The sequence below is a fragment of the Acanthopagrus latus genome, chromosome 2 (assembly GCF_904848185.1).
Source record: "Acanthopagrus latus isolate v.2019 chromosome 2, fAcaLat1.1, whole genome shotgun sequence".
Taxonomy (NCBI): Eukaryota; Metazoa; Chordata; class Actinopteri; order Spariformes; family Sparidae; genus Acanthopagrus; species Acanthopagrus latus.
In genome coordinates, this window is record NC_051040.1 from 7,667,950 (window position 1) to 7,685,400 (window position 17,451).

The following is a 17,451-nucleotide window of genomic DNA, read 5'->3' on the forward strand; positions in this document are numbered from 1 at the left end:
TGACTTTGATGTAAGTCATAAAGTGGGAAACCCAAGCCTTTAAGGTTGTGCCCCTGCTAGTGGGTGCTATTCAGGTAAAAACAAAGGGGCAATTTAAAGATTTATCTTACATGTGTTTATGTTTGTGTGGCCAAACTCTCTTTTTCTTTTCAGCTTACTTTGGCTGAAGCTTTAGTATTTGCTTTCCGTAAGTTATAAACCAGTTTGCATTTGCAGTGCTCTGTGGGAGAAAGAGAGAGACAGTAGTGCCCTATTTTAGGAAAAGGGGGAAGGGGGGTGTTTAGTTTTTATTACTTCTACAAACCGCTTGAAGTGATGGTGTAAATGAGCTTTATGTTGCTACAAGGTGTTCTAGTTATCTCATTTTAAAATGACTCAGTGTTGAAGGAGCTCTTTCTGATGTGGTATTTATCAAATCTGCTTTATTCTGCTGCTGATGGTAAAACAAACATACATGTGAGGGCACAGTTATGGTATATCAATCACGTTGCTATAGCAAATAGTTCTGTTGGGGCTACACATGCTGCCTCCTCTTCTTACACCACATGATAGCGCAGTATCAAGAAGCCTGGAGACAAGACGGCTGCTATAAGTGACACCAGTAGGGGGAGCTCACAGCTCATAGCTCACTCTGTAGTGACCTGGTGGGGCTGCAGGAGGGAGGTTGCTGGGCAGCAGTGCAGACCACATACATGCATACATACATACAAGACCCCCTTTTCTGTCTCTGAGCCCAAGCAAGTCCACGGTCCTGACTGCTGTGACCCAAATTTCTCATTAAATCTTGGATTGTAGTGATTTTCTTGCGTGCTGTCTTTGTCCGCCCTGAAGAGGACTTAAGTGTGTGTGTGTGTGTGTCTGTGTCTGTGTGTGCAACATTGGTATGCAGAGAGGCCGCCTCTCCGCTCATCTTGGTGCAGTTGCTCGGTCAATCACTCATTGATTTCTGACAGAGATCATATTTACAATTCTGCTCCAATATCTCAATACATTAGCATCCCTGTACCATTCAGCTGTGGAGTGTGTTGATCTGTGATTCCACCATTCAGATGTTGTGCATTACACTTCCTCAGTATTCTCTTGTTCTTTATTTAAACTGGTCTTACAATGTCACACGTGCTGCCTGTTGGCTGTTTTTTTGCTAAAATGTCCAGTGAATATTGAGGTAATTAGGTGGTCAGACTATCTGATTATATTAAGATGAGATTTGTCCTCTTTGCTCAGATTTATGTGAAGCAGATACGGAGAAACGTGTGTGTGAACAGAGTGTATTCAACACATCTGTCTGAACTGATTGTCTGACCAGGATAAGGAGGCTCACAGTCTCGATGTCTCCGTGACTGCAGTCAGATCTGGACTCAGATCCAAGCTCTCCTCTCCTCTGCTTCTCCTTCCCCTCACTCCACCACTCTCTTCCCCTCTCGCTGCTCGTCTTCCCCTCACCGATCCGTGTTTCGTGCAAGTGTGTCAAGCCTCAGTGTGGTGGGCTGCGGGCTGTGCCGGGTGCGCATAGACCGTGCGCTCCTAGCGGCCAAACCAGCAGAGAGGGAGACGGAGAGGATGTTGAACTGACTTGTATGACTGTACATTTACAGCGCTATATCCCAGGCAAAGCACATGGGTCGTTCGGGAGCCGCTTCCCGTTGTATTAAAACAACTTTTTGGGAATGCGTGAGAGTTGAAGGCTGGTTCCCAGTCAGAGTGTCAGCCGAGCCATGTGTTGAACTGTGGAGGCACCGCTGAAGAGACGCGTCCTGGAGGAACCGAGGACCTGCGGAGAAGAAGTGCACAGCCTTCGCTTGTTTCCCACTGTGGACTTACGTTTGTTGGACTTTAGCTTGTGATCGTAAGTCTTCTTGGAGAAAAGGAAAAAAAAAAAAAAAAAAAAAAACAGACATTCGCGGATGAACTCGCGGGGCAAACAGGGATAATTCTCAAAGACCGAGAGTTTGGTTTCAAGGTTTGCTGGATATGAACACCCCGAGCAGCTCCGGGTGACCTACTCTGACATGGATCATCTCAGTTTTTGGACACTGAAACTGGCTTTTTGTCAGTAACTAGGACCTCTCAATAACTCCCAGAACCACGGAGTAGACTTTCCTCTCATTTTGGAGATATTTTTTTTTCCTGCTGTGAATTCGAGGATTTGCGCGCCCGCCGTGGATGTTTAATATGCTAGTATGGGTCCGCTAGCGTTCATCCTTGTTGGCGGATTACTGTATTTTCAAGTTGATGGTAAGTTTCCTAACCTGTGACGTTATGTAAAACTTCTTATATCTATTAAAATATTCATCTCTGTTTTGCATAGATTTGGCCAGATATGCGCATGGCACCACTCATGTGCAGGTTGGATTTGGAGGCAGCATTATAAACTGGCTTATGTTGTTGGACTGAGGGTTGCAGGACAAATATCTGATTCATTATCTGATTTTTGATTTCTGGAGAACAGTAAAGTGAAGTAAACTGTACAGCTGTTATCAGATACACTTGTTTATTATAGGCACACATTATGCTTTTGTGATTTCATTTTAGTCCGTTTCATCTCAGCGATTCTTTTCTCTTCAGGTATAAATATGAAAAAAAAAAAATCAGTCATTAAACACAGCACATTTTATAGTAACCCCTCTAACAACCAGCTGAGTTCAACAGATAACTCTCCCATCCACTGCAGCTGATGGTGCCTCTCAGGAGAGTACAATTAGGGCAGAGATCTTATTAATCTTATTTCAATCCAAAAGATTGAAGAAGCCATCTGTGTTTTTAAGTTGTAAATATTATTGAATGGTAGTCATGTATTCAGATTTTGAAGGACCAGCCAGAAAATATTTAATTTTCCTCCCTGAAACTGAGCGTAAAGCAAAGACGTCTGAGTGTGAGTGAGTCTCAGGTTGTTGCAGCGGCTACAGGTTATCTCTCAGATGCAGATGTGGAGAGCAGTTCTGCTTGTTAAAGGATTTTTGTATCAATGGCAAACAAATCCAGAATATCTGTGAGTATTCAGATGAAGCAAAGGAACACAGTCTAACACAACAGAAAGTAGTGTAAACCTGTGGACTGGAGGTTAACTGACTTGCAGGTGTTTTGGCAAATGTGCTGTGAACGCCCTGCCTCTGCTCTGTAGTAGATGCTGCTGCTGTGGTCAGTCAGGATTTCAGTGCTGTCATTGTGCATCGTGGTGTAAGCTGGCTTAAATCCAAGCTGGGACAGTGCCCCACTTCATCATTGCTATCATTGCTATTTGTTTGATGAAACTTTAATAATGATGCAAATGAGATGGATACTGTTTAATTTCTGCAGCCAAAAGCCTCAGCCCTCGTCATCCAATCAGCTGCTGAGTGCTAAATCAGCATCTTTTCCTTCTGATTTGACCTCTTTGGGATTCACTGGCCTCCACAAGAAAAAGTGGTTTAATGGAGGAATTAAAACAGCCTCCACTGCAGGTTATTACTGTGATGACTCACATCAATCATCAAAATAGGAGGGCTTAGGTGACGGGAATCGTGATTGGGATTGGTCCAACCTGTGACTGATGGAATGATGGGAGGGGTTGAGATACATTACTTTGAAAATACATAAGCCTTTGTGTGATTACAATTAGAGTGCAGCTTTTGAATTAGACACACCTTTTCAAAGCTGTCCTTTTTATGTCACACACAAGTTTACACAGACACAGTGGGCCTTGTGATCACAGAACGAGGAAATAATTCTTCTGAGCAGTCACACACTGGGTCATTCTATCAGCTCTGTGTTGTGAGCAATGATTCACACATGTGTTTGCTTTGTATTGTTTGTACAACTTAGCAGTATGTAAAGCTGAGGTTTTGTTGTCACTGAATGCAAGAGCCTGCAAGGCCCCCTTTTTCTTTTCTTTCACCTGTCAACTCGAGCTTTTGTTGTTCACAGCTGCAAGTTTTTAGGTCTGAAGCTTCATGTCTTCTGCAGTTAGCAAATCAAGTCCCCTTTCTGCTGGGATTTGAATATTTTCCCCTTTTCTTTCTTTTACCTTTTTCTGGCGTCTTTCACTCTGTTCAGCCAAACCCACTGGTTGCTAAGCAGTGGCTGATGGCATTGCTGGCTCTCCAGAGGGAGAGGGTGCACAACTCCCCGGGAGCAGCGGATCTTCCCAATCATTTGCCTGTCACCCACCTCCCCCCCGTCCTCCTCCCTCTCCACCTCCATCCCATGCAGCACCCACCCATCACCCAGCCCTTTTCAGAGGTAATCTGAGGGTCCTTGGAGAGGGAGGAGCTTCCTCTAAGAGTCCACTTAGGCAGACAAAAAGGTCTGGAGTTGTATTCACTGGGCAGCATTGCCAACAAAGCCAAGCCTTGTGAATGGCGTCAGTCACTGTTTAGTGTGCTGTGATTAATACTGCTAGTGTGTAGGAAAGAGGAGAAAAGGTGAGCTGGAGAGAGAGTCAGGGGGAGAAACGGAGTGTGTGTTGGCTGTTGTTTTAAGCGCTCAGAAGAAGAAGAAGAAGACTGCAGCTGAAAACAGGGTCCCCTCACTTAAAAAAAAACAAAATAACAACCTGATTGATTGTAGTAGGAGACATATCCAGGAATACACCAGTCAGCAGCTGCCTGGTTATCTCTTAAACTCCACCATTCTGCTTCTGAAGCTGGGTTAGAACATGCTTTGCATAGTGGACATGCACTCTTGACCTTGTGCTATTCTCAGATCTCCCGCATGCTCGCGTGTGATGTAGGAGCTGGTGACATCACGTCCATCCTGGGTGACACACTGAGAGGTGCTGAAATATGGCCCAACTTAAATCTGTCTAAGAGGCTTTGGAGACACTTGGGGTCTTCTGTGCTGTAGACAGCATACAGCTTTCTATCCACTAGCAGAGCTGTGGTTTCAGTAATGCTGAGTCAATAGAAACTCAAACCCGGAGAGTGGTTGTGTATGTGTCGGGGGAGGGGGGAGGGGGAGATAAAATGAGTGTAATCAAATACAAAAATTGAGAGAGGAGTTGTTTAACAACACAATCTTTTAAAGGGAAATGGCGAGGATGAGGCTTTATTACCAACGCACCCCGGAGACTAACAGCTCTGTTGATGGTCGTGATTGAATGAGAGAGGTTTAAAGTACTGCCCTATAATGGAAAGTAAGCCCAGATTAAAATAGTCTAGGTGAATGATGAGGCAGACTGAGGTCATTGTGTAAGAGCCATTGCGATGTCTCGCCCCAAATGTGATTGTTCTGCTTGAGTTGGCAGCGTTTAGGCAGCGTTATTGTAATTGCGGTTCATTTGCTGGAATGGGGCTGCTGTAATGATGAACCCTCATCTGAGATCTACAGGAAGCTCCTCTCTACTGTCTCTCACGGTCTCATCACTGTCAAGGAAGCAACTCTCCTCTGCATCAAAGAGCTCGACTGTTTGTTCTCTGATTAACATCAAAAATGAGTGCAGAATAAAGACAAAGGTGGTGATCATGAGAGGAAGTGAATGAACAGGGAACAAAGAATGAGGTGAACACTTGTCCGATGAAAATCAGCTTACACTCGTGTGTGTGTGTGTGTGTGTGTGTGTGTGTGTGTGTGTGTATGTGTTTGTGTGTGTGTGTGTGTGTGTGTGTGTGTGTGTGTGTGTGTGTGTGTGTGTGTGTGTGTGTGTGTGATAAGTGTTACTTGACCGGTGACGTGGGCCTGTCAGCTCCTATGATATTTTAACAGCCAAGTCTGAATACTCCGTGGATCACATTTCAGCTGCCTTCCACTCCAAACGTTCAGGATAGACTTTGAGCTCTATACCTCTTCTGTTCTGCAATCACTCAAAAATATAAAATGTTTCACTGCTGTTTAAAATTCTGGGATCACGCTGGTTAATGCTTTTGCATTTTCAGAGTGCAGAAGTGGGAGAGAAAATGTCAGTGACAGATAATGCACATGGCTGATTTTGCTGTAAGACCAGCAGAATGCAGGGGATGTAATACCACTTTTCCCTGGTTTACCTCCGCTTTATTAAGTCTCAGCCAAGCATACCCCTGACATTTACAGAGCAGAAAATGGCCTATTGCATTTGCCTAGAGAAACAAAGACAAAAAGAGGACGAGAGATTACAACAGGGAGAGACAGAGGTATAAGGCTAACAGGTAGGCAGTAAAGGATGAGCATCTGTCCTCACGATTTGTATTTCCAAACTTCCCCAGACTCTTCTCCTTCACTGTCTCTCTCTTTCACTCAACTATCCATCGTTGGCTTGTCCATGAGGGTGGAATTTAAACACTGAGGGGGTTGTGATACACCTGCGATGGCTGTGTGTGTGTGTGTGTGTGTGTGTGTGTGTGTGTGTGTGTGTGTGTGTGTGGGTGTGTGTGTGTGTGGGTGTGTGTGGAGGTAGGGATGGGGGAGGAGTGATATGATGAATTGAGCATGCTGACTACCAGGTAAAGCCAGCGGTTGGGGCCTTCACCTGTCTCACACACCTGTACTTACAGAATACACACCTGTGCTTAACCCCCTGGGCCCCAAGACACGTATAATCCTCGCTCTATTCTCTCTCTGGCTCTGTTTGCCAACAGGCGATCAAGGCTTTTAGGCAGGCCAGCAGAGAGAAAATGTTGATCTAATGACTCTTATATAATCCCTGGATGGTTAGACGATAGTGAACAAAACCTTATTGATCAATGACAAATACCCAGCCAGCGCTTACAATCCAAACTGCCTCTGTGTGGGACAGATTTCGTCTGTTGTAGTGTGGATGTGATGAGCGTTCTCGTCTCCACAAAACTTGATTATCTTAAGAGCATGCCAAAACGCAGACAGTTTAAAGTACAGCACAAGCCTGTGATGCCTTAAATGTAGTGGAAGAGACAGCATGTTCATCTCATCTGTGTTTTTATGCTGCACGCTGCATTGAAACGTTGCGTTTGGGGAAGCATCTAATTACTCTGTGTGCCGTTGGCCTCACCCTGCCCTCTGGTTGGCTGTCTCGCAGCAACCTTCCAATAGAAGGGTGGGATGTCAAGGTTGAATGACTCACAGAAGTGCATGCAACTCTATAACTATACGTGCTCAGCCCACATGCACACTGTAAACAGAGAGGCAGACGAATGCACACTGGCAGCTGTGGACTGTGGTTGCACAAAGCATTTATTTTTTAAGAGGATGAAGTAAGAAGGCAGTTGTGTTGAATTAAAAAAACAACCTTTTTATTGGACATACATGTTTGTGGTGTGTTTCTAGTCATTATCACATTCCTTCTTGTTTACCTACTTTGTGTTTTGAGTCAGTAACGCACCTCCTTCACTGTCAAGAGTTTGTGTGACAGCTGTACCTGAGCTGAGTGTGTCTCGCCAGTGTCTTGAAGATGAGGTCAGGCCTGGTGATAAAAATGCATGAGCTGTCTCTCAGCGTGAGAAGTGTGAAGATGGACAGCCAGAGCATGACACTCGGCACACATCCGTCACACACAGCAGTAGTCCGGCGCAGCTGTAATGCCGCTCAGAATGGTGGAGCCAGTGAATAAGTGTCTTGTTTCACCATCTCCATCTCCAGCCTGGTCTATGGATCACCCAGCCGTGACAGCTTTGCACCTTTTCTTCCACATAACTAACTGGGGAATCCAACCAAACACAAGTACACAGACTTCAAACAATAGTCTGTCACTGTGTGGAAACTTTAGTAACCTAGTGTCTTTTAATGTTTCCCGCTGCATGTTTACCAGGGCATGTAAACATTTACAGTTTAGCTGGCTCATTGGTCAAAAGTAAATTAAATGCCAACTACGTTGATAAACGATTAGTTGATTTAATATTTTTTTCAGAAAAATAAATCAGACATTTTCTGGTTTATGCTTAATAAATGTAAGGATTTGCTGCATTAGTTTTATTATAGTAAATTAATGGTCTGTAGGCTTTGGACTGTTCTAGACAACACAAGTGACCTAAAGACAGCACTTTGGGCTCTGGGAAATCGTGACGATTATTTTCAACAATCATTTGACATTTTATAGAATAAAATTCATGAAAAAAAAACAAAAAAAAAACAGGCAGATTAATCCATAATGACATCAATTGTTAATTAGACTTTTTATGAATTGCAAAAACAGTATATTACAATTATTTTACCTCATTTGGTTATGCAACATAGTGTTTCCTGGCAATATCCTTCTAAGTAGCCATGTTGTGTATTCAGTGTGTGTTAATATATGCTGTAATTATGTATGTAAGAGTTCAGCTGCTAAAAATGCTGTTAAATCAGCCTTCTCATTATGAGACATTTGATTATACATAAATAATAATTGAATATGTTCTGTATGTCAGTGCTGTGAGAAGCTGTTCTTGTAATGTCCCTGCTGGAAAAAAAAAAACAAAAAAAAAACATGGCTCCACACTGCCTTGTGAACTGACCCGCCATGACCACGCGTGAGTTGATTTACTGTATACAGTGGCTCCTGGTGAGACTGGCTTTGTGGCTGAAGCCTCAGTGTGGAACGTTGCACAAACCAAAGTGTCACAACCGTGGCGGCGGAGCAGGAAGAAAGCCTTAATCGCATCCTTGAACGTTTGAACTCTCCAGTTTCACTTCCAGGATGGTGATGACTTTTCTGGAGAGCTGCTTGCAGGCATTCGTCATTTAGAGGCCCAGTAGCTCTCAGCTAGTGGTCGCGTTATGAAATGTAGTGGGGTGCATGTGTGTGAATGTGTTTGTGAGCACCATTAATAACCATCAAAGCCCATTGTTTTTTTGTGTAAGCGTGGATTTATGGGACTGAGTAAATTGAACAAGTCCTTCATCCACTTACTCCAGGCACCCTTGACCCTGTCACCCTAAGCCAGACCGGATGAAGTGTCCCGTGGAATAGAAATTTAATAAATCTCATCTTGACTTAAAAAAAACACACACAAACAGTGAGCTGTAAGCACCATTTCATTACCTTGCTCTGCTCTTTGAGTCCATCACTTGGATGGTGTGCGGTTACAGCTCTTATTCCTCATGCTCACATGTGGAGTGGCTGGAGGTGGTGACTGCCCTCATTGACATGCAGGGACACTGCGATGTGTTCACCACAGGTCAGCACCCTCGGTACACCTCCAATTATCCACTCATCTCTCAACACAGTGTATCACGGACACCTGAAGGCCTCCTCCTCCACCCTCGTCTCCCCTACGCCTTCATTTCTAAAGCAATAAAGCGCATATTTATTTTGCCCTATTCAATCTGCGAGGCCAGCTCAGCAATGCAGGTAAAGAGATTACAATGCTTGAGGGAGAATCAATTGATGCCATTCATTTCATTGCACTTCCCTCAGTAGGAACTGTATAGAGTAGCCCAGGCTTAAAAGAAGGGGATTGGTGATGTGAGATATTTGCGGCCAGCTCACACACACACACACACACACACACACACACACACACACACACACACACACACACACACACACACTAACACAAACTCTGCTGCTTGCTTATTTGATTTTATAGCAAATTTACAGAGATGAAAGTGATCAGATAAAATGAAGCTATATTGGCATATTTTTCTACTAATGAAGACCAGCGATTGACTGGAGCAAGTGGACATTAACTTAAGTCAAAGGCTCCTCTAAAGTAGATCATTAATCATTCAGTCACCTCTTAATTTTTTACTACATGCTCTGGGATTTGATGCACACAAGCACAGCATATTTTAATATCAAGGCAGCTACTACTGTAGTGCAAAGGCAGAGGCAGGCAAGAAAATGGCTGAGCACAGGCTGCTGAGATGGATCTATGGGAAAAGAGAGGTCTGAAGAAGGTGGGGTGATGCAGCAGGCTGCATGCTTGAGTGGCCCTGGCATCGGAAATCATTTAATCTGCATCACACAGCTTAGTGTCCCTACCAGTGGCCTGACAACCCCACAGAGCTGGTTCCATACTCCTTGCACTAATCATCCTGTATGGAGGGGAAGCAGCACCCTCATTGATACGTTGCACTTCACAATAAGGAGGTCTAAATGTCCTCCTCCCTTCCCTCCTCTAGTTTCCTGTTTCACGTCAGCAATCTTCTGAGACACACCATCTGCTGAAAAAAGATAACATCATTCCTTTCTGTTCATGGCTACTGATAGTAGAATGAAAAGCGAGAATGGGAGAAGTTTAGGGAAAGGAAAAAAAAAAACAGGGTGAAAACTGCTTGAAATGCAAGCTATGTAAGTCAGCCCTTTGCAGCAAAAATCAGATATTCTGTTTCCCACAGTAATCTATTTATATATTCCAACTGCATGGGGGAGAGAGGGCAAATCCACAGACGCAGAGTCAATATGACCCCACAACACCACTGCCCAAAATACACTCAGAGTGGAATACTATCTGATATTTGTCGGAGGCAGGCATGGATGCAGTGAGATGTTGAGAACAGCTCCTAGAATTACCCCCGTGTTTGCTTTCAGAGTATAGATCTTAGCAGGAGAAAGGAGGAGGGGGGACAGTAGAGTAGCAGAGCGCTGATGCGGAACAGAGCTCATCATTGGAGCTTGCTAGCCTGCAAAGCTCGAACTCCTTTCCCTCTCTTGAAACAGAAGATGGAATTAAAGCAGCAGCTCTGCACCTGTGAACATCCCTTATTTCACTTTCTGTCTTCACTCTGAAGATTTCGGCGTATATTCCGAGCTGGAATCCACTCCTGTAAATACAGCAGGATTTTCTTAGCGACACCTCACCGAGATGAGCTGTACGTCTTTGGGGTGTAGCTGAGCTCATGTGGTGTGACGCCACTGACAGCCCACCCTAAAGAAGATGAATCTGGGGTGCGGAGCGGGCTGCTTGCGAGTGTCACGGCAGGCCAGTGCAAAGGCGAGGACATCCAGTAACATCATCCCATCGCCACCCCCAGTTTCCCCCCTGCTGCTCCCTCACATTTCCCTTTTGATGACATGATGGATATGACTCTGTCACCCTCACAGCAAAGGGAGGATGTAACAGGACAGGGAGCAAGTGAAGGAGATAGAGAGAGACTGGGGAGGGGGAGGTAGAGATGTATATATAGAGAGAGATGGAGCAGGAGGCTGAGGAGAATATTTTTCAGAATGGACAACATGGATCTGCTGCATTATTCATTGCTTATGAAATTTCTTTGGGTTTTTCACATTTTACTGAGTGTAATTTTATTTTCACTCTCTGCGTTTCAGCCCTTCCTGCCTGCCATGCCTCCACCATTTCAGTATCCACATTAGAGTTACTGCACTGGACTTTGGTTTTCTTGTTTGATGTTTTATGGAGCCTCAGTGGCTGAAACTTTGTGCCTTGGTCTGAGGTTGCCGTTGGTTACCTGTGATCAGCGCACATGTCTGTTGGCAGAATAACTTATATCTCTTCGGGGAGCCCTTCCCTTTATGCTCTGGCTGGAGACTGGTGTGGGTATTGATTTGGTTGGTGGGCTCGAATTTCTCCTGGGAGCTAATAAAAATAATTAGAAAAAGATCATCAAAGGCCTGACCTTCTGTTGCACACATGAATAAATATGTGACAAAGATAATAGAAAAGAGCCCTTCTATGTGTGTGGTCAGTGTAACATGAGGGAGAATAAGCTTTTTTTTTTGTTGTAAAAGTGGTGTTAAACATTTTTTTTGTTTAACTGTGTGTTTACATTTATTTGACTTATAAATGTGAATGATGATATGTTATAAAAAAACACAACTGAGTCAAAATCATGCTGTAAACTGGCCATTTCTTGGATAGCAGCATTACAAAATTGCATCGGATTTCAGTCAAGCTGACATAAGTAGAGTGAAAGAAAAGGCAGAAAAGAATCAGCTTCTGGTTCAGTAATCCCTCTCTGATTTCATCCTCTGTCTGTGTGCTTGTTTGTTTGTTCTCTGGTTCCTGCTTTCCTCCAGGAGTGGATGACTGCACAGCAGTGGTGAAAAGTAATGGTGGTGTTATTGTAGACGGGGGGAAACACAGCATTTTGATTGGAGCGTGTGCCCTGAGACCCAGTGAAGTGCACTCGCCTCAGCTCAGAGAGCACTTGATTGCACAGCACCAATGATCGCATTAAAAGGGCAACAGAAAGCCCATTTACCGTAAAGAGAGTGAGAAAGGGGGCCCAATAGGAAGCTGGAAATTGACTTTCACTTCTGTGAGGTGGTTGTGATGGTTGGACAGCAGGGACATACATGAGTTTTTTTTCATTTGATCTTCTTTGGTAGCATCTCCTGGACACAGGAGCCACATGAGGGCACAGTTAAAAAAACAAGCATACACAAGAAGGTACAAACATTTTTATTGTGGGCTTGTTGCCCAACAACTGGCAGGGTTAACAAGTTGAAGTTCTCCAGTACTGAGATTGATGTGCCTTCTTTTAAAACATATTCCACGGCATATGGAAGTGATTTTAACCTTCTCTACCTCTACACCTGGCGAACCCCACTCAGAAAAGGACACTGACCAGTCACGTCTGGCCCTCTGTGCACCCGGCTCAGCTTTTTCTGGCAGTGAAAGGACAATTGTAGAGGCATCTGCTGTGTTCATTTCCACCGGAAAGAGGAGAGCAGATGGAGTCTCAAGGTTTAAGTGATTAGAAGGCAGTAGATTGGAATACAAATTGGATTTAAAGAAATTAGACTGATATAAATCGAATGGAGTCGCCGCATTTTAGTGCCGTGCATGCGCATTGGCTTTAGTGGAAAGCCACCGCAGGGCCTGTGGATTATAAGGGAAGCAGATGCTCCAATGAGATAAGAAAAAAATGTGCATTTGACACTCCATCTGAGGTAGATGGGGTCTCCATGTCCGTCCTTTATCTTGCCCTCCATTTATCAATGTCACAGTGTTAATTACTGCTCCATTTATTTAGTCACTTGCCGCCAGAATACAAACTTGCCCCTCTGCCCCCCTACACTGACAAGAACTGCTTGCCGGAGGACTGTTACCTACCACTGGTGAATGAGATTGGGTTAAAAACTGCCACTGGCATCATGTAGGTTTTTGTTCTATCTCCAATAGTATATCTTTTGTTTTAATGCCAATGAAATTAGATCATGCTCTCCAGGAGCAGGATGTCACTACCCCCTCTACTACAACCCCTGTCTGTGGCCCCACTTAGAGCAAGACACTAGGCCTGATCACTAATCAATGACAGGGAAATGGAAGGAATTAGCCCAAATTAGGAAGAAGAGAGAACAGACTACCTCCTGTTCCTGGGTCAATATGCCACTGTCTGATGCCTGATCCCTGTTAAGACAAATGGTGGACTCCCACACATTTACACACACACATGCCCTTCTTCATGTATGTGTCTATACATGTGCACACACATTCACTACACTCTTTGAAGTGTATTTTGTGCTGATCAGTAAGTTTCTAACTGCGCCTGTCCTTCTGCTGGGAGATTTCTTGGGCAGAAAAGACCAGGCTACAGCGTGTCCCGGGTCCCCCTGGGAGCTTCAAGTATGAGGGGTAGTGGAACATGTGCAAACCCTGGCAAACAAAGAGCTGGAACCTCCACTGTTATGCCTCCATCTCAGGTTGAAATTAGCCCTTACATAAGCACAAAGGCGTTTGTGGTACACTGCTCTTCTGTGTAGCAGGCATCGTCCTATAACCCCAATTCACCGCCCCAGGGAAGGGCACAGTCATCAAGTCGGCTCAATCACACGCACACCTGCAACAACTAATTTTAAGACAAAGAGCCCAGCACTCTACTTAATATAACACTGACTGGTTGACTGCCAACTGAATCAGAGTTATTGATGGGGTATTGAATGTGGTTCAAAAGACAGAGGATAAAGAAACGGCTGCTGGAAAGTGTGTCTTTGGGTGTTTGATGCTGGATCAAACTCTTTGACTGTAGCATGGTTCCCAGGGCCTCTGAGATGTAAATGTGTGTGTGTGGCCTACAGCATCTTATCTCTGTGGTTAAGACCTGGTCACAGACACACAGAGCTCTCTGACTTGGGGAGCATTATCTTAGCTGCCAGACTCCCACAGCTCGCCCACTGCAAGCCCTAATAAAAAGGAGCAGGCCAAGGTTTTCAGCCACAGGGGATTAGCATTTGACATTAGTCTGGACCCCGGCATTCATATTCACATCACATGTGTACTGCTGCAACAGTGGACCATTTTACTTGTTTGCACCCCACTGAAAGCCAAATATATAATTTGGGTGTGTGTGTATAGTGCAGATGTAAGCTGACTGTACTACGCCTCCATTCACCGTTCACCCATGGGTCCAATTACCCAGAAGCCCTTGCATATAGGGTTTAGAAGAGCAGATGGCTGCTATTTGACTGGCCTGAAATGGTGATTAAAGGGTCCAATATATGTTTTTTTTTTTTTTTTTTTTTTTTTTTTTTAACATGTGTCCAACTAAAGACAAGCGTTCATAAGCATTTGTTAGAGTCCATCCATTGTTCATCTTGCTTATCCACCTCTGAGTTGTGGTGGCAGCAGGCTTAGGAAAATAGCTAATTCAGTATGTTCTCCCCAGGAGTGTAGATTTTGGCACCTTTATATTTGTATTACGTTTTCTGATGAACATATAGATAAAGGTTTGGCATATTTAGCAGACTGCTGGCTGTGTGCTTGATTTCTCCGAGCTGCACTGTGAGTTGGAGCTGTCATCTTTCGCAATTGTATGTCAGAGTGAAAATTGTAATTAATGTCTTCATAGTTCTTTCTATAACTGATTTATTTACTTGTATGATTGTCTTTTTGTCTCTTTTGTCATGAAAAAAAGGTCACAGTATATATTTTTTCATCATAGTCTGAGCACCTAATGCACCTAAGCCACATTTAGTAGCTCTTCCTGTCATGTCCTGATGCCTTCACCAGCTAGACTGGTTATACATTATCTTTTCCTTCAGTAGTAATTATTAATTAACCCCCTACCTCCTTACTATATTTTAAATATTGTACCTGCTGACTGTTATGCTAATAGAAGAGACTTTTGAGTTTAGTAGGCTTTATTTATTGCAAAATATCCAACGGACACAATGCCTAGAATCTGCATGGTGTTCTTCTTTGAGTAAATTGCATCTCATCCTTCTCCTCCAGGATCCCGTCTGCGGCAGGAGGACTCCCCACCCCGGATTGTGGAGCACCCCTCTGACCTGATTGTCTCCAAAGGGGAGCCCGCCACTCTCAACTGTAAAGCAGAGGGACGGCCAACCCCGACAGTGGAGTGGTACAAGGATGGAGAGCGGGTGGAAACCGACAAAGATGACCCACGTTCTCACCGCATGCTGCTGCCCAGTGGCTCGCTTTTCTTCCTTCGCATCGTTCATGGAAGACGGAGCAAACCGGACGAGGGAGCCTACGTTTGCGTGGCCCGGAACTACCTGGGAGAAGCAGTGAGCCGTAATGCATCTTTGGAAGTAGCATGTGAGTCAGGACTTTGTGTCCTCTTTTTCTCTTATTTGATTCTTCTCTGCTGCATTGCTGCTCTTTTGCTGATACAATTAATAAGTCATTTGGCTGGATGACGCAAAAAAGGATTACAGATGATGGAAGGACTGGATTTACATATGGTACAAGAAAATTGAGAGATAATATTTGAACATTTCCTGTCAACAGCGGCACAGTCTTCTTTCCCATTTATATATAATGAAAAATTACAATGTCTTGACTGCAGGGAACAGTAAACAAATCAATGTTTAATTTGAGGCAACTGCTTTCAGTGTTCCCTATTTTCAAAGATTGTAATGACTTCCTGCACGTGTAAAAGGCTCTTAAACTCCATCTGTCTCACTTTGTGTGACATTGTTGTCTAGATATATTTTTATCTCTGGGGAGTTTTATTAAAATTGTCTACAGACTTTTGAGTTGGACTATAGCTGCTGTCACACTTTATGAGATGGACATGATGACATGGATACATGGATCTCTCACAGGTGGGTGGGGGTTGAACGTCAGGCACTGATCAAAGTCCTGATGGACATTTGACACAGGCTGCCTGGACTGTGTTGGTGAACACTGACAGGCAGGACCTGAGCTTTGGATCAAATTACCTTTGAAGATGAGCCTAACCCCCAGCGGGCTCAGGCTGGGCTTCCAGTGGAGTCAGCTCCCAGGAACCTCAACTGCCCATAAGGTGGAGCAGGAAGTCTCCATGACCTTATGTTGTTTTTAAGTGGTGGTAGTAACAGAGTCCTCTGTTCCAAACAAGGGCTACGTTCATGAGATTAAAGCCAACTGTAGCATGTATCTTTAGTGGTATTTGCAGATTATTTTTTTGGATCCTTCACTTGATAAGTGTGACTTGGCATCGAAAGGATACTTTAATGACACCAGTTTAGGCATCATAGAACTGAAATAAACTTCTATCTGCAATTTAGCAAAAAGTTAAACTTACTACATAGATAAGCAAAAATTCAACCTAATTGAATCTTTATCAATGTTTCAAACAGAAAAGGTAGCAGATATACTACCTCCCATGAAATAAAAAAGAACCTGTAACTGTATATCTTAGGTGAATACATTGATCATTGGTTGTCGGATGGGGAGCTGGTGTGAGATCCTTGGAAAATGGACTTTGTGTGGTGGAGAGGCGGGGGTTGGTCTCCGCCTCTGATCCGGTCCCCTGCCTTCTCGAGGGCACTTCCAGCAGCCCCCAGGTGCTAAACTGTGTGACAGCAGCTTGATCTATCGATTGCTGTAAGAGGGCTCTCCTAGTCTAAATGAAAATTCATGAAAAATTGATGAAGTCTCCAGATTATTTTATTTTTTCCCTTCTCATACTGTTTCTTAGCTGTTATGTTCAGTGCTCTCTCATGTAATATGGGTTTAGCAGCAGAGGGGGTTGAATAGATGCAGCTTAAATGGCTTAAAGGTTGATGGGTGAGAGGTCGGAAGGCCAGGAGACAAGGGGATAAGGAAGAGTTAGCAAGGTGAAGAAAAAGGAGTACACATATGATAGGTATTATCAGAGGTACTAGGTTTGAGATAGAGGTTCAGGCCAAATCCTCAGGCCACAGTCTGAGTAAACAAGGATAAAGAACTGTACAACCATTTTGGCAACAAATGTACATCATCCTCAGACAGCACACTGTACTGACCTAACAAATGCAGATATACTTAAATACCTTACTGTTCAAACATGTCCTCTGGTGCATACCCTAAATTATTGATCACTTTTAATGCACCATGATTGAGGTATAAACAACTGCCTTGCATATTTGTATTTAATCAGTCTTCAAATGAGTTAAAATGACTCCCCATCTACAGCAAATTGTTCTTTAAAGTACAATCACATCTTTTGATTCAAGATGAACTAATATCGGCCCTTCATTGCCTGACATTTTGCTTATTGACCTGACCTGACCTGACCTGAGACATTGAGAGTCACAGCAGTGTTGGCCCAACTGAGATGGAGTGTGGGTGTAGGAAATGGTTGTGCTGGTGGGTCAAGTGCAGTTCAGCAGGAGCACTTTCTCGATTATGATGTGACAGTGCAATGAAGTTTTATTAAAGTAGAATAATTGGTTTAAATTATTTGATTATGAAGAGATCAAAGCGCTCAGAGGCACGT

General features: G+C 43.9%; 1 protein-coding gene across 16 annotated transcripts in view; it reads left to right on the top strand.

Annotated features, from left to right (window-relative positions):
* robo2 (roundabout, axon guidance receptor, homolog 2 (Drosophila)) overlaps nt 1–17,451 on the top strand; it is a 310,454-nt gene that overhangs the window by 147,506 nt on the left and 145,497 nt on the right. For 15 of the 16 annotated variants that reach the window (XM_037083062.1, XM_037083129.1, XM_037083120.1 and 12 more), the window contains one exon: nt 14,979–15,305. In XM_037083062.1, coding sequence (XP_036938957.1) covers nt 14,979–15,305 — 327 coding nt within the window. Of the gene's footprint in view, nt 1–1,385; nt 2,236–14,978; nt 15,306–17,451 lie in introns of those variants that run through there. The other variant, XM_037083096.1, reaches the window with a different exon arrangement.